Here is a 21774-nt window from a genome sequence, read left to right on the forward strand (position 1 = left end):
CCAAATGATGATTATATGTTATAACTATTCAATCAGCTACTAAAATTTTACCTTTTCATCGTTTACCTCAATGTTCATGTTCATAAAAGAAATTGGGGCCCGCATACAGCATCCCATTAGAGACTAAGACAACACGGGAATTTAAATTTTTTTCCTTTTTGGTAAGGTGAAATTGTACAGTAAATTAGACCCATCGATACATAAAGCACACATGAAGAATTGAATAGTGAATGGTGAAATTAAGTGCTTACAATGCTAAGATTAGGTCTAGAAGCCATGGTAGAAGATCGCCTGGAGGAATTCAAATGAATTCGAGCACAAATAAGTCTCGTACACACAAACACTATGAACATAGTACTCACTGTGAATCCAATCACCGTCATCACCAAATTTATCCCCGAAGATATCATCTTTCCTTACTTTATCTTGCCCACTTTATGAAATTCCCAATTCGGGTACTTTCTCTTTTTCAGTCTCCCAAGATTAACTGAAATTCTCAGAAAATTTGAAAGAACTAAAGATTCCAAGCTAAACCCTCTCATACAAGTAGTTGATCAAAATGACGCAACTAATCATTACTGCTGAAACTCTCCCTCTTTATTTCTTGGATTTTTTGTTTTTTAATTTTTTTTAAAATTTTCTGTTCCTCAGTTATCTATTACAGAACTCTCGCTATCTTTAGATATGATATATCTAAACAAAAAAGGTTAATTATGGTGGTGAAAGTGGAGCTGGAATTGGAATTGAAATTGGAGGAGCCCATTTCAATGAAAAGAGAAGTGTCATTAAGAAGGGATTAGTGTAATTAAGAAGATTCTAGCAGGGAAGTGACAGAGAGATTTGAGATCAAAGTAAAATTTTAATAGTAATAGCAGAGAGTATCAGTACCCAAATAAAAAATAAAAAAAAAATAAGAATTTTAATATAAATATTTTCACACGAGTCATCATCTTGCGATGTGTAGAGATCACTAAACTTTAACAAACAATTCGATATGACTAAAACGTATGAACATAAAAATTTCAAGATTAATATTCTCACACGAATCGCCATCTTGTAATGCATATAAAATAATTAATCTCACACCGAATAAAGATTAAAAAAAAGTATTAATATTTTCCATTCGCCATAAAAGATTCCCTTTTTCATATCATGGTGTCTAATCTTCTTTAGTATGGCATTATCAGTTGCATATTACAATTATGTCACATAATAACTTGAAAAATTACTTAATTACAAATGAATTCAGTAAAATGCATTATCATCATTGGATTATCAATTTCAGATCAAGTTAGAGAGAAATTTTGGTAAAATGCATTATCGAATTGGAGATTTTTATTTTTTTTAAATTCATAAGGAGAATGTTTGACAAACCCAATTTTAAATATTATGAATGTTGTTGTATGATACAAATAAACAATAAAATAAGTACAAAATATATATCGTATACTTCGAATTATATTAATTATCAAATCTCTTGTTACATTCTCATGACCTTAAAAGTTCTCTACCGTAACAATAACAGTAGGAGTAGAAATAGGAGTAGCTGTAGTAGTTCAAATTGCTCGATTTGGATTTTTTCCCTAAGAAATCCTAGTGAATCTAATTGCACACATTTGACTCTTAATTAATAAAATTACCGATAAATAAGGTGCTCAATCACTGTCGAGCTTTTATAAACTTCATAATTTAAAGGGAAAATTGCAGCCGAGGTACCAAACCTTTCGTTTATTAGCAAATTTTGCCCAAACCTTTAGTTAGGGATGATAATTTGAACTGTCAAAATCGAAAATCGCGATTAATCAAACCGAATGGGGCGAAAAAACTGAACCGATGGTGTAATGGGGCGGATATGATTTTTATTTTAATGAATCGGTTCTTGGCGGTGCAGGTATGGTATTTACGCCGTCGAACCGAAACCGAACCGATTACCCGCTAAAAGAAAAAAAAACAATTGAATTGATTATTGGGTTTTACACTACTCTTCTATCTAACCCAAAACAAAATCCCACCTCCCCCCAATTACATTTACATGACTCAGTCGGCCAACTCACTTATCATTAGCCCATAATAATAGCATTAGCATGATATTATATAAATGCAAACCCTACTCTCCACAAATCACAAACTCACGCACGACTCCTTTTATTGTTAATTTTTTTCTATTGTGTAGAAAATTCTACTTTTTCATTATACTCTAGAGATTGTGCAACGTTTAGCGAGAAGAAAGCTGACGAAGAGGTATATATATTTTTATTTAAATCTTAGTTAAAATCATTCTAGAATAGGTAGTATCGTTGTATTCTCTACTTACATTTCTTATTTACTATATAGGAATCAACTTTGAGTGTTGATCTATACTAGCAAGATTTGTGGGGAAGAATGAATCAAGTAATTTCGATGCACAATAATTAAGAATGAAGGAAAATTTTAGTATTGTTATATTTATAATATTGTTTGTTAAATTTGTATTTTACAATTGAAAATTGGGATAATGTTTTCTTTTTCGTTTGAAATATTGTTTGATAATGTTTGCATTTTCGTTTAAAATATTGTGTTTTTGTTTTCATTGACTTTTTTCATAAATTGTTTTTATATCAATTTGATAGATGAACCTATAAAAAATAATTTATTTTCTTGGTTATTAACCGAACTGAACCGTGCTGAACCGAGATTATAACCGAACCGAACCGATTTATGTGGTTATGGTGCCGTTATGGTATGGTCAAAAAATTGGTGGTGCGGCTATGGTTTTGGCTGGACCGACCCATAACCGAACCGTTGCAACCCTACCTTTAGTTTGTGCCACCGGAGATACCGAACCTTTAAAAAATATGTGGGGCCAGTCCAAAATGACGGTTTTCGTCTGTTTGACCATCAAAACAGTCAGTTGACCCCTTTAATGATATTTTCAAGAATTTTCCCCAAATAAGTGAAGGGCAATATGGGCATTACACACATTTCCCTCCTCAACATCAAACACGTCAGTTGCAACTTCATTCCACTCACCATCCACTATGGAACCTGCGAAAACCCACAAAGAAGACGAAACGTACGTCAAAGAAGACGAACATCCAGTGGACATTGCAGTCCACATTCGAGGCTCTCTTCTCCAACCCGTGTATGGCAAGTGTGTTCCCCTTTTTTTGGTTTACGGTGTGAAGTTGTATGATTATGAAGTTCCCCTGTTCGATTGTCTTCACGTATTGGGAAATTCAAAAATTTTAAGTGATTTAGTGTATTAGAGTGTAATGCTTGTGTACTATCTTTTCTGCACATGTTCGTTGCTCGAACTGAAAAGGGTTAGGGCTTAACTTCCTTTTTTCGGTGTTTTTTAAGGGAAAAATTCAAAGTACTTCAGCATACGGCTTCATCATGGTGGAATTTTATTTCAGAAGATGAGAAATTTTGTGTATGAGCATGGAAAAATAAGTTATATAGACTATATCGACCCTGATTTCTTCAATAGATTTCTTTTGGACAATGCCATGAAGATGTTAGGATATTCTGATAGAATTAGATATCTGTACAAGATGGAGAAGAAAAGATTGAGTGAAGGTTCATTTTGGTTGGTTAAAGACTTAGATTTCATGAATTTAGTGAAGTGGCTTGGTGATAATAGGACAGCTGAACTATATTGCTTGCCTGTAGTTGAGGTTTTGGAATTGCCTTGGGATGAAACAGAACAGAAGGATGTTCAAGTGATTGATTATGAGACTGGTGAGGAGTTGGTGAAGGTTCAAAAGTCTGGTGAAGCATTGAATGAGCAGCAACCATGCTATGCTATTGAGATTTATGACGAATCAGTAGAAAGTGATGACGTGTATGTAGTTGATGAAGTGGATGACATGGAAGTAGATGAAGAGGAAGTTTTCCTTACAAGAGATTACGTCGAAGAGGTTACAGTGCATGGAACAGAGCATGAGTATACATAAGTTGATTTTATAGGGGCTGAAGTAGACTCACATGAATCAGCAGTGCATGCTACTGAACCAGAGAAACCACATGATGTTGAACCACAGTTGAGGTCTGAACATGAGTTGCATGACACTGAAGTAGTGGTACAAGCTGCTGAAACTGATGCGCATGCTTCTGAACCACAGCAGGGGGCTCAGCAGGAGCTGCATGCTACTGAACAAGAGGCGCAAGCTGCTGAACATGATGTCGAAGCAGAGGTGCAGCCTGCTGAAATTGATGTGCATGTTTCTGGACCACAGCAGCAAGCTACTGAACATGAGTTGCATGATGCTGAACCAGAGGTGCAGGCTGTTGAAACTGATGTGGAGTTTGATGAACCGCATGTTGACGTACCAGTTGCTGAAATTGGTGTGGAGCATGGTGTGGAACATGATGATTCTGAGCTGGATGATGAATATGAGGATGGTATTTTGGGAGAGGAATTCAATGACTCGGAGTACAAGCAAGAAGAAAATTGTTCTGTGGAGGATAATGATGAAAACACATATTTCAGGTTGAGTGAAAGTTTTGACATTGGTGTAAGTGGTGAGCAGGAAGGTGTAAGGGATGAGCATGAAGGTGAGGCAGCTACTGGGGAAGAATCTGGAATAGAATACGAAGACTCCAATGAGTTTAGAAGCTTACCCAATGATACAGAGGCTGAGGGATCATCTGCCAGAAGGAAGAATGTGTGCTGGTTTAACCCTGCAACTGATATGGAAGATCCACAGTTCAAGCTAGGTAATGCATTAGTTTTATGTAATTCATTTCTGGTTTAATTCATTTGGATGATAATGCATTCTGGTTTAATTCATTTCTGCCAGGGATGAAATTCGACAACGTAAGATTCTAAGGAATGTAGTAGTTCAATACTCAGTCAAAAATTCCAGGCAACTGAGATACGTGAAAAATATGAGGACACAGTTGAGAGTTCGGTGTCAAGATAATTGCCCTTGGATTTTGTATGCGTACCAACAACCCGATAAGAGTCTTAGAATTAACACATTTGTAGATGAGCACACATGTACCATGGTGTGGCAAAATAAAAGGGTTAATTCAGGTTTTCTGGCAAAGAAATACGTTAGAAAATTTAGGTCTGATCCCAACATTTCGATGAGTAGTTTTATGGAGACTGTGAAAGAGGACTGCATGTATGAGATTTCAAAGCATCAGTTCTACAGGACAAGATCGAAATGTACAGAAGTTATTAATGTGATTGTAGCTGAGCAGTACAAAATTTTATGGGATTATGGTGAGGAATTGAAGAGAACAAATCCAGGCAGTACAATGCAAATCGAAGGTTCGGGACATACTTTTAAGAGATTGTACATCTGCATAGGAGCTTTTAAGAAAAGGTTTAAGGCTGGGTGCAGGCCAGTTGTTGGGTTGGATGGATGCTTCCTAAAATCTGCAGAAGGTGGATAGTTGTTGGCAGCTATTGGGATCGATGGTGAGAACTGTATGTTCTCGTTAGCATGGGCAGTTGTGCAGGGCGAAGCCAGGATTTATGTTCAGTGCGGGCATCATTTTTCAACTCTGAATTTCGAGATTTTGGTCATAGATTTAATGATGATAAAAAAAATAAAACAATATTACAACAACACTAAAAACGACATAATTTAAATATTAAACTTGTTCCTTGCGAGTTTTTATATTTTGATATCGTCGTACAATAACTTCATTATCGAGTTTCAAAAATATATCTCTCTATACATAAACAATAGTGCTATCATTCATCCACTGATCACCCATCCGATTGCGCAATCTATTCTTTATGATGCTCATTGCAGAAAAATCTCTCCCCACAGTAACGGTAGCAACCGATAAAATCAATGCTAAAGTCAAAAGTCTATAAACCAATGGATATACCTTATCTTTCTTTGTCAAAATTAACTTCTCCGCAAGATCACCAAAGCCATTCAACCCTTCAAACTCTTTGTTAGACCGCATGTCAAACATATAAGTCTCAAGTTGATCACTAAGTACAATGCCATCTACTGCAGAGAAATCTAATGGATAAAGCTTAGCAAGTCTAATCAAGCTTTTCTTGTCAAAAGAAGAAAATGAATCTTGTGGGCATAAACAAGCTACACAAAGGAGTAACTCTGTATTTACCTCCGAGAAACGATCATTCAATTCTTGAAATTGTAAATCGATGACAGAGTAGAACAAATCTACTCGATAATGATGTAAATTTGTAATTTCTGGAGAATTACGCTGAGGGCGACCACAAATTGCAAGGCGTACAAACATATCATCCATGTTGGGTACATGAATGTAATGTTGATGACAAAAAGAACATACTTCTTCCAAAAAGGAGTCCCACCCTTCGTCTCTCATTATTTGGAGTCATCGTTTGCACAATCTCACCAATTGCATTGCATTCACAATATCTTGATCTTTTCTTTGCAATGCCTTTGACAGTTTATTTGATATCCCCAACACACTTCTCATCAACTGTAGATTAAATGTAAAATCAAATCTTCGTATCAACTCCAATAAATTTGTTGCATCAGATCTTCGATCACAAGAACAAGATTCATCTTCTACAATCACTGCAAGTACATCTAAAACAAAAGAGAATATGGCAAGCAAGCTGACCAAAGAATTATAATATGAACTCCATCGTGTCTCACCAGAGCGCTGAAGGGTCGTTTCTTGATTAAGTCCCCGTCCACTTAAAATATCACACTTTTCCAATGCCTCAACAATAAAGTCTAATTGTTTTTCTCGAAGAAGATCACAACGTTTGGAAGATGCTCCAACAGTATTTATCACGTTCCCAACCACACGAAAAAAGTTAGTAATAGGGATGTTCTTCTTTGCCACAGCCACAAGCGCAAGTTGAAGTTGATGAACAAAACAGTGAATGTAAAAGGCACATGGACTCTCCTTCAAAATGAGTGTTTTCAGACCATTAAACTTACCTTGCATATTACTTGCTCCATCATAACCTTGTCCTCTCAATCTAGATATACTCAAGTTATATCTAGAAAATACCTTATCAATTGCAGCCTTAAGTGATAGAGCCGTGGTACTTGTAATATGTTCAATCCCTATTAAGCGTTCATTGGCATGCCTACTATTGTCTACATAACGTAAAATAATAGACATTTGCTCCTTCATTGACACATCACAAGATTCATCAACTAGAATAGAAAATATTGAGTCGCCAACATCTTTGATAATAACATTGATCGTTTCAATAGCACAAGCATTTACTATATCCTTTTGAATATCAGGTTATGTCAATTTGTAATTGTGAGGAGCATTTCCCAATGTGACGCATTGATAACTTCATTATGAGCAGCCAAAAATTGCAATTGCACTAAGAAGTTACCTGGATTGAGAGAATCCTCAGATTCATTATGACATCGAAATGAGTGCCCTTGTCGCAAAATGAACTCGAACACAATCAATGGATGCATTAAGGCGTGTAACATATGCATTTCTTGCTTGTTATGATTGTTTGTAGAAAACTGATTGAATGTGTTGCTCTTGATTCATCAACATTTCACACTTAATGCGAGCTTGATTATGTACACTGATAAGTGTGTTTTTGCATACTTATTTAGGTCACAAAACATGACTTAATTACGAATCAAATGATTGAATTGTCACTTAATTTTGTTACATTTGGGAATTGTAGGTGACACCGATGAACATGGTGAAATATATGAGAAAAAATGCGAAAAAGGACTAAAATGACACAAAGTAAAAGTTCAAGGACCAAGGTGCAATTACCCAAAAGTTGACCCGATGAACAAATCAAGAAATTGAGTTTGCCAAATACAAATTGATGACATTTTGGGATGATGGAATGTGAAAAATGAAGAAAAGATGCAAAGAAGTGGAAGATTCAAGTAAAAAGACCAATTTGCAGGAAATGAAAGTTTAATTCTACCATGCGGTCCCATGGTAGAAATGTCGTGCGGCCGCACGAAGTGATGTAGGGAATTCAATTAGAAATAGAGAATAACCATGCGGCCGCACGGATTAAAACCATGTGGTCGCATGGTATGTCTCCGGCGCGATTTTTTTCCTTCCTTATACGATTGAAACACCTTTGGTAACCTAATTTTCAACGGGATATAAATATCAAAAACATTCCAGAGACGTCCAGAACGTAATTGGAGGCCGAAAAACACTTCTTGGAGAGGTTCAAGATTTATGCAAGATTTCATAACCCGGTGATGTCTTTTATTCAAAATATGATGTATTTTGTTATTTTAATCATGCTAGGCTAGATTTTTATTATGCTAGGAGATCGATGAATCATGTGATTTGAATTTTAATATTCTCATTTTGCAATTTGATGTGAAGACACAATTTTTATTATTTTGAATGATTTATATGCAATTAATGTTTCCGCAATTAAGGGCTCGTAATTGTGTGAATTTAAGTGATTTATTCTTGCATTCGAGAGAATTGGAATAGATTTGACATAATATAAATCATCGTAGGATCCGATAGTGGATAGAAATATACAGCTATGCCCTATGTGAATCTTTAAATGTTCATAAAATCATATGCATTTTTACATATGCTCCTGTCATAGAAATATAGACCGGTGGTACATAGAAATATGTTTGATACATCTCGAGAGAGAGTATTTGATAGACTTAGGAACATTGATTCGTCAAAATTGAAATGTGTTGTCATATTGTGAAACTAGGGTTTAAAGTGATAATTGCATGGAAATTCGTGATCCTAGCGTATATCATTCCTAATAATTATAACAACGTGCATTCTCAACTTTTAGATTTCATTCTAGAGTTTTAAATTATTGTTTTGCATATTAATTTCAATTTAATCATAAAAAAATTGCATGATTGAGGTTCAATTAGGTCTACATTCACTTTGGTAATTTAGTTTCGGTTAAGGCTACGGTAGGTAAAATTTGAACAAATCAATCTCTGTGGGATGATATTCGGACTCATTTAATCCACTTTATTACTTGTTAACGAACCGTACACTTGCGTTAGTTTTAAATCGAAAAAAAATAATTTTGTAAACAAGTTTTTGGCGCCATTGTCGGGGATTGAGTTTAGTTTAATTTTATTTCTCGAGGCACTAATTCGAACTCAATTTTTATTTTGCTAGTATAATTTTGTTTCTGTTTTTATTTTTATTTTAGGTTATTATCCTTTATTTGTGTTTTAGTTATTTAAATTGTTTGAATCTCAGTGCTCGTACTGGTTTTAATTCTCAGATTTGCATGTCACGATTGCCTGGAGGAGAATTGATTCCAGCTGCTCCTGAAATTGAGCGCACCTTTCATCGACGACAAAGAGATCACCACGAAGCACAAGTACAAATGGCCAACGAATTAAACAATCCTATCATTCAAGCTAACGAATGAGAGGCAATGGATGAAGGAAATGAAATTCTGGGGGGACTTCTTGACTCCTCAAGTTATTCAAAGCCAATCCAGCATTGTATATCCACCGTTTGGGCAGCCCAATTTTCAATTGAAGACCAATGTAATACAGCTGTTTCAAAATGGACACCAATTCTATGGCAAAGCCGAGGAGAATCCACACACACACGTATCTCGATTTCTAGATATGTGTCAACATTTCAGATACCAAGGGATTTCGGATGACGCTATTAGGTTAAGGCTTTTTCCACATACGCTATGAGACAGAGAACTTGAATGGTTGTATTCACTCCCAGTTGCGAGTATCACTACATGGAACGAGCTGGCACACAAATTCTGCACAAAGTTTTTCTCCCCAGACAAGATAGCAAAGCTGAGGCATGACATATCAGTATTCAATCAAGGAGAAACTGAATCATTCGACGAAGCCTGGAACAGATTCAAAAACATGCTCCGGAAGTGCCCTCAGCATGGGTTCGATAAAAAGACCCAAATCCGATTCTTCTACACAGGATCACTTCCATACCATAAGAGCATGGTGGATTCAGCATCAGATGGCTCAATATCCACACGAACAGTTGATGGGGCATTGAAATTATTTGAGCGAATGGCTACCACATCAGCCATGTGGTCTTCTGAGAGGGCGATCCCAAAGAAAACTCCAGGTATCTATGAGGTGGACGCTTATTCAGCAATATTTGCAAAAATTGACTCTCTGTGTCACAAGGTGGAAAGCATATCCCAAGCATCACAAGCTAAAAAGAGCAATTATGAAGAATGTGGAGCCGCGCACAAAACATCAGATTGCCCAACACTCATGCAAGGAATTGAGCAAGTAGACTACGCACAGTGGGGACAACACCAGCAACACAATCAATATGGAGAGACTTTCAATCCCAACTGGAAGAAGCATCCCAACTTCTCTTGGAGCAACCAAAATCAGAATAAGCCACAGGGGCAATTTCAACAACAAAAGAAGAGGCCTCAATTGGAAGATATGATAGGAAAATTCATGGAGAAAGCTGAAGCTACACTTCAAAATCAAAATGCAGCCATCAAAAATTTGAAAACTCAGATGGGGCAGCTAGCCATCACATTGACTGGCAGAACGCCAGGTAACTTACCAAGTAATACAGAAATAAATCCTAAAGAGCAAGCCAAGGCCATTACAACTCGAAGTGGAGTACAATTGCCTGAAATCCATGTCAAGAGATCGGGTGTGATTGGAGAAACATCTTCCCCCGCTGAAGAAGAGACTGTTGTAAAGGAATCAAGTTCAAAGGAAAATTCAGAAGAGTCACAGGATAAGGCCAAAGTCACAGTCAACCCCTACGAGCCTCCGATTCCCTTTCCACAACGCTTGAAGAAGCAAAAAAAGGAGCAACAATACAAAAAATTTCTAGAAGTCTTCAAAAAGCTTCATATCAACATCCCACTAGCCGATGCATTGTTTCAGATGCCTAGCTACGCGAAATTTCTGAAGGATATCATATCAAATAAACGCAAGCTAGAAGACCATGAGACAGTTGTGCTTATGGAGGAATGTAGTGCCAGAATCCAGAATAAGCTCCCACCAAAACTAAAAGATCCAGGGAGTTTTACTGTCCCTTGCAAAATCGGTGAAGTATATTTTGATAAAGCATTATGTGACCTCGGTGCACGTATTAATTTAATGCCTCTGTCTGTTTTCAGGAAACTCGGCTTGGGAGAAGCTAAAGTAACCACTGTAACACTTCAACTGGCTGACAGGTCACTGACACATCCCAGATGAATGATTGAAGATGTGCTTATCAAGGTTGAGAAGTTCATATTCCCAACGAATTTTCTTATCTTGGACATGGAAGAAGACAAGGACGTTCCATTGATCCTTGGCAGACCATTTCTGGAAACAGGGAGAGCGTTAATTGATGTTCAAAGGGGGCAGTTGATTTTAAGATTGAGAGAGGAGCAGATATCGTTCAATGTATTCAAGACAATGAAATTACCAGCAGAATCTGACAGTTGTTATCAAGTTAATATTATTGACAGGGCCATACAAGAAACGTTCTTACTTCACGACCCATCTGATGCCTATGAAGCATGTATTGCACAATCTCAATCAGTCCAGTCAGAGTCTCTTGATGTTGAAACATGTGCAAGATTTTTGGAGACCAACCCGCCATACACCTGAAAGAGGCACTTCGAGGAACTGGGGACGGGAAATACAAAGCCACTGCCTTCCATTCAGCAACCACCAGTTTTGGAACTCAAGCAACTACCACCACATCTCAGATATGCATATTTGGGGGAGTCAGATACACTTCCAGTAATCATTTCGAATACAGCCAATAAGGTGGAGGAAGAAAAATTGCTCAGGGTACTCAGAGAAAACAAGACGGCGATTGGGTGGACAATAGCTGACATTAAAGGAATCAGCCCTTCTCTGTGTATGCATAAGATTCTAATGGAGGAAAACTGCAGGCCAGGTATAGAGGGTTAGAGAAGATTAAATTCGAACATGAAGGAAGTGGTCAGGGTAGAGATACTGAAATTACTGGATGCAGGAATTATTTACCCAATTTCAGATAGTGCATGGATTAGCCCAGTTCAAGTGGTACCGAAAAAGGAGGAATCACGGTGGTGAAAAATGAGAAGAATGAATTAATTCCCACCAGAACAGTTACAGGATGGAGAGTTTGCATCGACTATCGCAAACTCAATGCAACCACACGAAAGGATCATTTTCCCCTCCCATTCATTGATCAGATGTTAGAAAGATTGGCTGGACATTCACACTACTGTTTCTTTGATGGATACTCGGGCTATAATCAGATACCTGTCACACCCGAAGATCAGAAGAAGACCACTTTCACCTGTCCCTATGGTACTTTTGCCTATCGTAGGATGCCTTTTGGTCTTTGCAATGCTCCAGCCACATTTCAGAGATGTATGATGGCGATAATCTCCGATATGATTGAAAGGTTTATTGAAGTTTTCATGAACGACTTCTCAGTGTTTAGATCTTCATTTGATGAATGTCTAGAGTACCTGAATTTGGTCTTACAGAGATGCAAGGAGACTAACCTGGTTTTAAATTGGGAAAAATGTCACTTTATGGTGCAAGAAGGCATTGTACTCAGGCATCGAATCTCAGCAAAAGGAATTGAGGTAGACAGGGCAAAAATTCAAGTTATTGAGAAGTTACCACCACCTACATCAGTTAAAGGAGTTCGTAGTTTCTTGGGGCATGCGGGGTCCTACAGGAGATTTATAAAAGATTTCTCGAAGGTCACTAAACCGTTATGCAATCTGCTAATAAAAGATGTAACCTTTGAGTTTAATGAAGAATGCCTCAAAGCATTCAATACTTTAAAGGAGAAGCTTACGACAGCACCAGTAATTGTGGCACCAGACTGGGAACTCCCTTTTGAATTGATGTGTGATGCAAGTGATCACGCCGTGGGTGCAGTATTAGGACAACGGAGGAACAAAATCTTTCACGTAATTTACTATGCAAGTAGGACTCTAAATGAAGCGCGAATCAATTATGCCACCACTGAAAATGAGCTATTGGCTGTAGTATATGCATTCGACAAATTCAGGTCATACCTTGTCGAGTCTAAAGTCATCGTCTACACAGATCATGCTGCATTGAAGTATCTACTCACAAAGAATGATGCAAAGCCAAGGTTGATTCGTTGGGTGCTATTACTGCAAGAATTCGATATTGAGATACGAGACAAGAAGGACAGTGAGAATGTAGTAGCGGATCACCTATCCCGATTAGAGCCTGTGGAGACAGAAGAATTAGTGGACATCAATGAGATCTTCCTAGATGAGCAGATGTTGAGAGTAGATGAAGCACCTTGGTATGCAGATATCGTCAATTACTTGGCCAGTTCCATCCCACCACCGGACTACTCGAGTCACCAAAGGAAAAAGTTCTTTTCGTCGAATTGAAGTATTATTTTTGGGAGGACCCAATTCTCTATAGGCGGGGGCTAATTAGATAGTAAGGAGATGCATACCTGAAGAAGAAGTACATGAGATTCTCGAGCACTGCCATTCATCTGCATACGCAGGGCACTTTGGGGCTTCAAAAACAGCTGCAAAGATTCTACAATCAGGGTTCTACTGGCCTACACTGTTTAGAGACACATTTGAGTTTGTCAGGAGGTGTGACCGATGTCAACGCACTGGGAATATCTCGAGGAGGAATGAAATGCCACTGAATAACATTTTGGAAGTGGAGATATTTGATGTTTGGGGAATTGACTTCATGGGACCTTTCCCCTCTTCGTTCTCAAATCAGTATATCTTGGTAGCAGTGGATTACGTATCAAAATAGGTGGAGGCAGTTGCATTGCCAACAAATAACTTAAAGGCAGTACTTGGGTTCTTGAAGAAATACATTTTCACTTGATATGGTACACCGCGGGCTATAATCAGTGACGGGGGCAATCACTTCTGCAATCGCCAGTTTGAGCAGTTGTTAAATAAATATGGCGTTAAACACCGCGTTGCTACTCCATATCATCCACAAACCAGCGGGCAAGTTGAGGTGTCTAATCGGCAGTTGAAGAGAATACTCGAGGTCACTGTGAACTCATCTAGAAAGGATTGGTCTAAAAAATTGGACGATGCATTATGGGCTTACAGAATAGCATTCAAGACCCGGATAGGCATGTCTCCATACCGCCTAGTCTTTGGGAAAGCGTGCCATCTGCCACTAGAAATGGAGCACCGAGCATATTGGGCTATGAAACAGTTGAATATGGACTTGAGCACCACCGGTGAAAAACGTCTACTGCAACTTAATGAGTTAGATGAGTTTAGAATGGAAGTTTACAAAAATTCAAAACTTACAAGGAACGAACCAAGAAGTGGCACGACATGCATATTCAAAGGCGAGAGTTCGAAGTGGGGCAGAAAGTGCTATTGTATAACTCGAGACTCAAGCTTTTCCCAGGAAAATTAAGATCAAGGTGGTCGGGTCCTTATACTGTCACGAAAGTCCTACCATATGGGGCTATACAAGTGAGCCATGAGACTAAGGATACCTTCATTGTTAATGGGCAAAGACTAAAACACTACTGGGGTGATGACTTCTCCAACCAAAAGTCCACCGTTCAACTCGAGACACTAGAATGAAGCAGCTGTAGAAAAGTCGAGCTATCGACTATAACCTAGCGCTGGGTGGTAGGCAACCCATTGTATCCTTTTTATTTAATTTATTATGCTATTTGCATTAGATTAGGAATTAATTTTCTCAATTTCATTTTGCATTTTTTTATGTGGTCATCAATCATCCATATATGTTAAAAGAGTCCAAGCACTGTTCACACGAGTCCCTAAGCATCACACACGAGTTCAGGTTGATTGGAGTAGTTTGGATGATTGGGTGTGAAATTTACGCATTTCGAAGTAAATTTTGTTTTCTAAATTTCACATGTCAATGTGTAACTTTGAATACAAAAATTTGGTTTTGGGTACTAAGTTTAAGACCCATACACGTCCCAAAATGTTTAGAAATATGCTTTTGAAAAATTGGGGACGTTGAGAGCCGGGTCAATTCATCAAATGAAAACCAAAATTGCAGTCAAAAGTTGGGTTTTTGGGGATATCAAATGTGTTTTATTTTATTCCTATTATTAAAATTTTCCTTCCTATGCAAAGTTAATAAAAAAAATAAAAATAAAAATTACTCATGCAGTCGCATAGTGCGACCGCACAAACAGAAGTCGTGAATTAAGTGGCCAAAGCCACTTGAACCATGCGACCGCAGAGCAAAAATAAGCGGTTCCTTCATTCACACTCCATATTTTTTCCCCAAATTCTCTCACAACCGAACCTTCCTAGGGCACGATTTCCTCACTTGGTTGAGTTCAAGTCACATATACTACACACAAATCTCCTTATTGAAGTGTAATATCTTCGAAAGGAACTCAATTTTTGAACTCAATTCAACCCTACAAATACTAGGTAAGTGTTCTTAAATCCCTCTCGATTTCATCTTCGGGTTATTCACGTGTGAAATTTCAATTTTGAGGATTTGAGGGATATTGGGCTAGTTCATGTATGTTTGGATTTGATGTGATTGTGTTGTAAAAACTATGGAATGATTCTAAAATACAATTCATTACATTGGTAACACATTCACATAATGCACACCAAGTGTTTGATTAAATGCCACAATAACCTTTTGTGTACAATTAGATGCTTTTTGCATATACGTTGATTCACCAACATGGCACAAGATATAGTTTAACAGATTCCCAAATAATTTGAACTAGAAAACACCCACTTTCACATTGCACCACATAGGCACATGACTAGGTCACCACACATCACGGCATCCTCCGTCCCTTACTTTGCATCTTCATTTGACATACCAAACGACATCCAATTGAGTTGAAATTCGAATATGTGCTACACTTTACTGAATACTTTGTTATGCCCGGAGATTTCCGGGAAAATTTTGATAATTCTCAATGATGTCAAGGGCCAAAGGTGTGCACTTGGTCATATTTCCAAATTCTAAAATATTGCATTGTTACGTTGAATTTTTCTCCATTTTTCATATTGGAAAAATACGTGAATTCAATTAAACATCATATCTTGACTAGCGCACAACATGTTACTACACATGCATCTAGGAAAGTTTGGGGGATTTGTGCAATGCATATTCTATTTTCTCATTTCTTGCCTATTCTTTTCACATCGAACTTAATGAGTATAATCTTACAAACTTTGCAGGATGCCTCCTAAAAGAACTGTGCACGGGAAGGAAAAAGCAAGCTCCTCCACCGGAACAGCCCGTACTCAAGAGCTCGCGGGCGAAGTTCAGCGATTCTTAACTGCAACTACCGCGGCACGATATGAAAACATCGTACGCCATTGGACTTTACATGCTGAAAGACCTATTAAGCTTGATGACTTCTCGGGTTTTGAGTTGGTCAATTTAATTCAGCTCTGTGGGTAGCAAAAGTTAGTGGAGAGACCGCATCTACTCTATGAGACCTTATGCCGAGAGTTCTTCGCTAACTTCAACAGTGACATTGACACGCCAGGGTCCGAGCATTTCCATCAGACTTGGGTGCGAGAAAAATGGATTATGTTCTCTCCCGAGGTCATTCGTGATTACTACCAGCTTACCATGGAAAGTGTGGTCTCCCTCCCAATTGACTTTCACTGGAATGAGGTGGCCGAGGTTTTAATGGGGTGGGAGAATGCATGGCCCCTCGACACTACCGAGTGGCATCAGATTGAGCTTACTCCTTCCATGGCCATTCTATGGCTCTTTATGTGCCACAATGTTGAGCCCATATCACATAGGACTACATTTCCAGATCAGATAGCGGGTTTCATTTACCACTTGGCTCGAGGTAACAAGATTGATCTCGCTACTCATATATACAATCAACTACACTTATTGGGAACTTGGAGATATCGAAGCTCCACTTTGATATTCCCGAGCCTCATTAATGGCATATGTCGGGCTGCGGGTATTGCCCTCCTACCTGAGGAGTTACCTGAAAAACCCAGCCCCATGATCAAATGAACTATATTTGACGCTCAGACAAGGGCTCGGGTTAAGCACAGGGAAGAGCAGGAAAATGAGCGACGTAGACAGCAGGTAGAACAAGGCCAAATCCCTGAAGATTAGGAACACCCACGGGCTCCAGCACCACAAGCTGACATGGATAATTAGTTGCTGAGACAGATCTTCTCCACCACCACGGGCATTAGCTGAGACCTTCACAGTTTTTTTCAAGATTTTGGCAACATGAGGACTGAATTGAGAAGTTTACAAAGAGACAATCATCTTGCGTTGAACTACATCAGAGATGCTAGGGATCATGCTACAGTCATGCGACGGGAGGTTGATTCCATGAATGGTCGGCTGAACATGTATGTTGGTCGGGTGGACGGTATCCAAATGAGGGTCAATGAAATTTGGGAGACCATTAGAGCTATCCAGGCCGAGCAAACACAGCAGTCTACCTTGATACGGGAAATGAATGAGATGATGCGGTAGCTCCTTGGACGACACCCTCCTCTGCCGGATGATGGTACAGCAGACCCAGTTTCCCACCACCTCATCCATTTTGATTCAAGGAAAGTACTATTTACCACATTTTGGATTTTCATTTTTATGTTGTCCGTAAAATTCTGTCTTTAATCTTCTGTTAATTTTACATTGAGGACAATATAGTACCAAAGTTTGGGGAGGTGACATAATTTTAACTAAGTATCTGTGTTATCTGTGTTCATCGGTATGTGTACATGAAAAAAAATTGCATTTTATTCATTTTTGCTTTAATTCTTTTCATGCATGCTTTTGTGCGCTTGATAACCTTGCTAGCTATGATATTATAATTGGATTAGTTTAAATTCCAAAATCTTTGGATCTGATGCAACTAGGCTAGCTGACACTTGTTGATGCAAAACTTGACATTATCTATGCACACTATTCATGCTTGACATATTAGATAAATGACTAGATTTTGAGCATAAAATAGGAAAAGAATGATAACCTTCTATTGAATTAAACCGTAAACTGCCTTAAGATAGTTTGGTGATGGTTGAGATATTGTAAGAGAGCATTGAGATGAGTGGAGGCTCCATGCATGAATTTTATTGTGTGAATTGTCTAGACCAGTGAGGTGAAAATTAGGTGAAAATCTTAAATTAAGGGTTAGTTTTGGAAACCAAATGTCTAGAACAATAAGGGCATAAAATAAATTTGTGAGAACAATACACTTCTTTTCATGCCTTTATGACTCGAGCAAGTAAGCCTGTAAAGATATTTCAAAATCTGGTGTCCTAAAGTCAACTGGCTTGGGTGTCACCGGCCTAAAGCGCGCTAAAAGGGTCATATAGAAAGCAAGAGGGAAAGAGGTTAATTGAAAGTCATCTGATCAAGCCTTTATAACTCGAGCGAATAAGCCCGCAAGGGTTTAAAACCTGGTGCCCTAAAGCCAATTGGTTTGGGAGTCACCTGCCTAAAACTCGTTACATTGGTTATATAGAAAGCAAATGAGAAGATGAAACTAAAAAAAAAAAAATGAGAATCTCAATAATAAAATCAGAAAAATTAGAGAAAAGAGAGACGATAACATGAAGAAAAGCCCTTGGACATTTGGTTAAAGAAACTACACATTTGAGGCGAGGCAAGTAACCTAGTTTAATCTTGAGTGTCGAAGCGATCAAACTTAGGAGAGCCTTCACTTGTTGAAATGTAAACTTGTGATAGTGAGATTAATCCAAACTACGAGAGGGTGATGACTACATCTATGTGAATTCCTAGTTTCGAAACACAACCCTAGGATAATTGAGTGAAAAAAACATAAGTTTAGGGGGTTGTGTATCTCTCGAGCGAGTAAGGATAGAATTGACCACTCGAGGTCGGAACTCAAATCCATCATGAACCTAATATGTTGACATGAACTCACACACACACACGTCAAGTACGCATTTAACAGGCGAAAGTTGATGTCATTTCTGCACTGATATATCTTCATCAAATCAAACACTGAGTCCAATCCTGGCCGTAGCAGGGTATTAAGCCATATTTATTCAGAATTTAGTGACTATCTTGTTTGAGGACAAACAATAGTTCAAGTTTTGGGGGTTTGATAAGTATGTTTTTGCACACTTATTTAGATCACAAACATAACTTAATTACAAATAAAATGATTGAATTGTGACTTAATTTCATTACATTTGGGAATTGTAGGTGACACCGATGAACATGGTGAAACACATGAGAAAAGACGCGAAAAAGGACTAAAATGACACAAAGTGAAAGTTCAAGGACCAAGGTGCAATTATCCAAAAGTTAACCCAATGAACAAATCAAGAAATTGAGTTTGCCAAATACAAATTGATGACATTTTGGGATGATGGAATGTGAAGAATGAAGAAAAGATGCAAAGAAGTGGAAGATTCAAGTAAAAAGACCAATTTGCAGGAAATGAAAGTTTAATTCTACCATGCGGTAGCATGGTAGAAATGTCGTGCGGCCACACGAAATGATGCAGGGAATTCAATTAGAATTAGAGAATACCCATGCGGTCGCATGGTACGTTTCCGACGCGATTTTTTTCTTTCCTTATACGATTGAAACACCTTTGGTAACCTAATTTTTCACGGGATATAAATATCAAAAACATTCCGGAGACGTCCAGAACGTAATTGGAGGCTGAAAAACACTTCTTGGAGAGGATTTGAGCGCAAGAACAAAGATTGGCATGAAGAACTTCAAGATTTATTCAACATTTCGTAACCCGGTGATATCTTTTATTCAAAATATGATGTCTTTTGTTATTTTAATCATGCTAGGCTAGATTTTTATTATGCTAGGAGATCGATAAACCATGTGATTTGAATTTTAATATTCTCGTTTTGCAATTTGATGTGAAGACACAATTTTTATTATTTTGAATGATTTATATGCAATTAATGTTTCCGCAATTAAGGGCTCGTAATTGTGTGAATTTAAGTGATTTATTCTTGCATTCGAGAGAATTGAAATAGATTTGACATAACATAAATCATCGTAGGGTCTGATAGTGGATAGAAATATACCGCTATGCCCTACGAGAATCTTTAAATGTTCATAAAACCGCATGCATTTTTACATATGCTCCTGTCCTAGAAATATAGACTGATGGTATGTAGAAATAGGTTTGATACATCTCGAGAGAGAGTATTTGATAGACTTAGGAACATTAATTCGTCAAAATTGAAATGTGTTGTCATATTGTGAAACTAGGGTTTAAAGTGATAATTGCATAGGAATTCGTGATCCTAGTGTATTTCATTCCTAATAATTATAACAACCTGCGTTCTCAACTTTTAGATTTCATTCTAGAGTTTTAAATTATTGTTTTGCATATTAATTTCAATTTAATCATAAAAAAATTGCATGATTGAGATTCAATTAGGTCTACATTCACTTTGGTAATTTAGTTTCGGTTAAGGCTACGGTAGGTAAAATTTGAACAAATCAATCTCTGTGGGATAATATTCGGACTTATTTAATCCACTTTATTACTTGTTAGCGAATCGTACACTTGCGGTAGTTTTAAGTCAAAAGAAAATAATTTTGTGAACATGCACTATCATGAAGTCCAACATGAGTATGAAGCCTTTTTTTATCTTTCCAATATGTAAAACCTTCGCCAACAAAAGACTCACCTCCACCTTGCTTTTCAGAACTTGTTCTGAAAAGATAACAATACAAACAATAAACAGCATCCTTCTCTACACTGTACTCCAACCAACTACCGAACTCTTTAAACCACGAAGGATTGAATTATCTAATTGTTACTCTAAATTGTCGTTTTGGAAAGTCATGATCTTGGGGCTGACAAGGACCATTTAACATATATGCTCTTCGAACTTCATCTCGGATGTTAGCATTGTAATGCAAAATGGGTATCCTTAGACCAGCATCAGTTGGAAGTTTCGTGACATCAAACTCCATATTATTCGATACCCCCTCATCAACATCCACATTATTCGATACCCCCTCGTCAACACTATCTATGTTCCTTTTTCGTTGAAAGTATCTATTCATTTGATATCTGGATTTAAACATTTGATATCCAATTATTACTTGAAGTGAGTGAGAATAATTCATAATAACAAAAGGATCATAAATTCACAATTTCACAATTTCACAATTTCAATTCGCAAGTGTAATTCACATTTCACAATCCAATTAACAATTTCACGTTATCAATCCAATTTCACAATATCAATTCACCTTCCAAATCGCAAATTCACAATGCAATTTATACTATTTCACAATCTAATTCACAATTCACAATTTCACAATATCAATTCACCTTCCAAATCACAAATTCACAATGCAATTTATACTATTTCACAATTCACAATTTCACACTATCAATCCAATTTCACAATATAAATTCACATACCAAGTTTTCCTGATGTGACAGAGTGAAAATGACTGAATGAGAATCTTCAACAAATAGAAGATACATCTGCAGGCTGCAGCAAGGAAAGAAAACAAGATATTAATTAGACAAGCTGCAAAATTATTTCCCCAATCCCAAGTTCCCAACAGTAGGCAAAATCGATAAAATGAAAATTAGGCAGCAACAGTCATAAATTAAAATCAATCTTTGTATCTCGTAATCTTGCACCGACAGACGGCAGTTCAGTTGGAATTTGGAAGAAAATCTAAATTAATTACCTTCTTTAGAGGCGGCAGCTGGTGTGGACCGTGTGGTGGCACCTGGCGGGAAGCGATGGCACTAGCAGACGGCAGTTCAGTTGCGGCCTAATCTAGGAGATGCACTTCAGTTTCGACCTAATCTAAAGGGTAGTTCAATTGATACACTTATAGGGAACTAAGGGAAGGAGATTAAAGCCCCTAATCTAGGAGATGCCGGCCACCGGTGCAGGGGCGAAGATGGGCGGAGCTT

General features: G+C 37.7%; 1 protein-coding gene across 1 annotated transcript; it reads right to left on the reverse strand.

The window, feature by feature from the left end:
- Positions 1 to 6306: 6306 nt before the first annotated feature.
- On the reverse strand, positions 6307 to 9724 carry LOC111373388 (zinc finger MYM-type protein 1-like). Its single transcript, XM_022995916.1, has 3 exons — positions 9546 to 9724; positions 7298 to 7361; positions 6307 to 7185 (listed from the first exon to the last, which is right to left on the reverse strand). Exons 1-3 carry the CDS (start codon positions 9722 to 9724, stop codon positions 6307 to 6309), a joined length of 1122 nt encoding a protein of 373 aa, XP_022851684.1.
- Positions 9725 to 21774: the final 12050 nt, after the last annotated feature.

The sequence above is a fragment of the Olea europaea genome, chromosome 2 (assembly GCF_002742605.1).
Source record: "Olea europaea var. sylvestris chromosome 2, O_europaea_v1, whole genome shotgun sequence".
Taxonomy (NCBI): domain Eukaryota; kingdom Viridiplantae; phylum Streptophyta; class Magnoliopsida; order Lamiales; family Oleaceae; genus Olea; species Olea europaea.

Coding starts and splice junctions, on each gene's coding strand:
- LOC111373388 (XM_022995916.1), bottom strand. CDS start 9,724: ATGTCATGCCTCAGCTTTGCTATCTTGTCTGGGGAGAAAAACTTTGTG. Junction 7,362..9,545: donor GCGTCATCCGAAATCCCTTG/GTATCTGAAATG, acceptor ATTGTGTTCGAG/TTCATTTTGCGACAAGGGCA. Junction 7,186..7,297: donor TGAGGATTCTCTCAATCCAG/GTAACTTCTTAG, acceptor GATATTCAAAAG/GATATAGTAAATGCTTGTGC.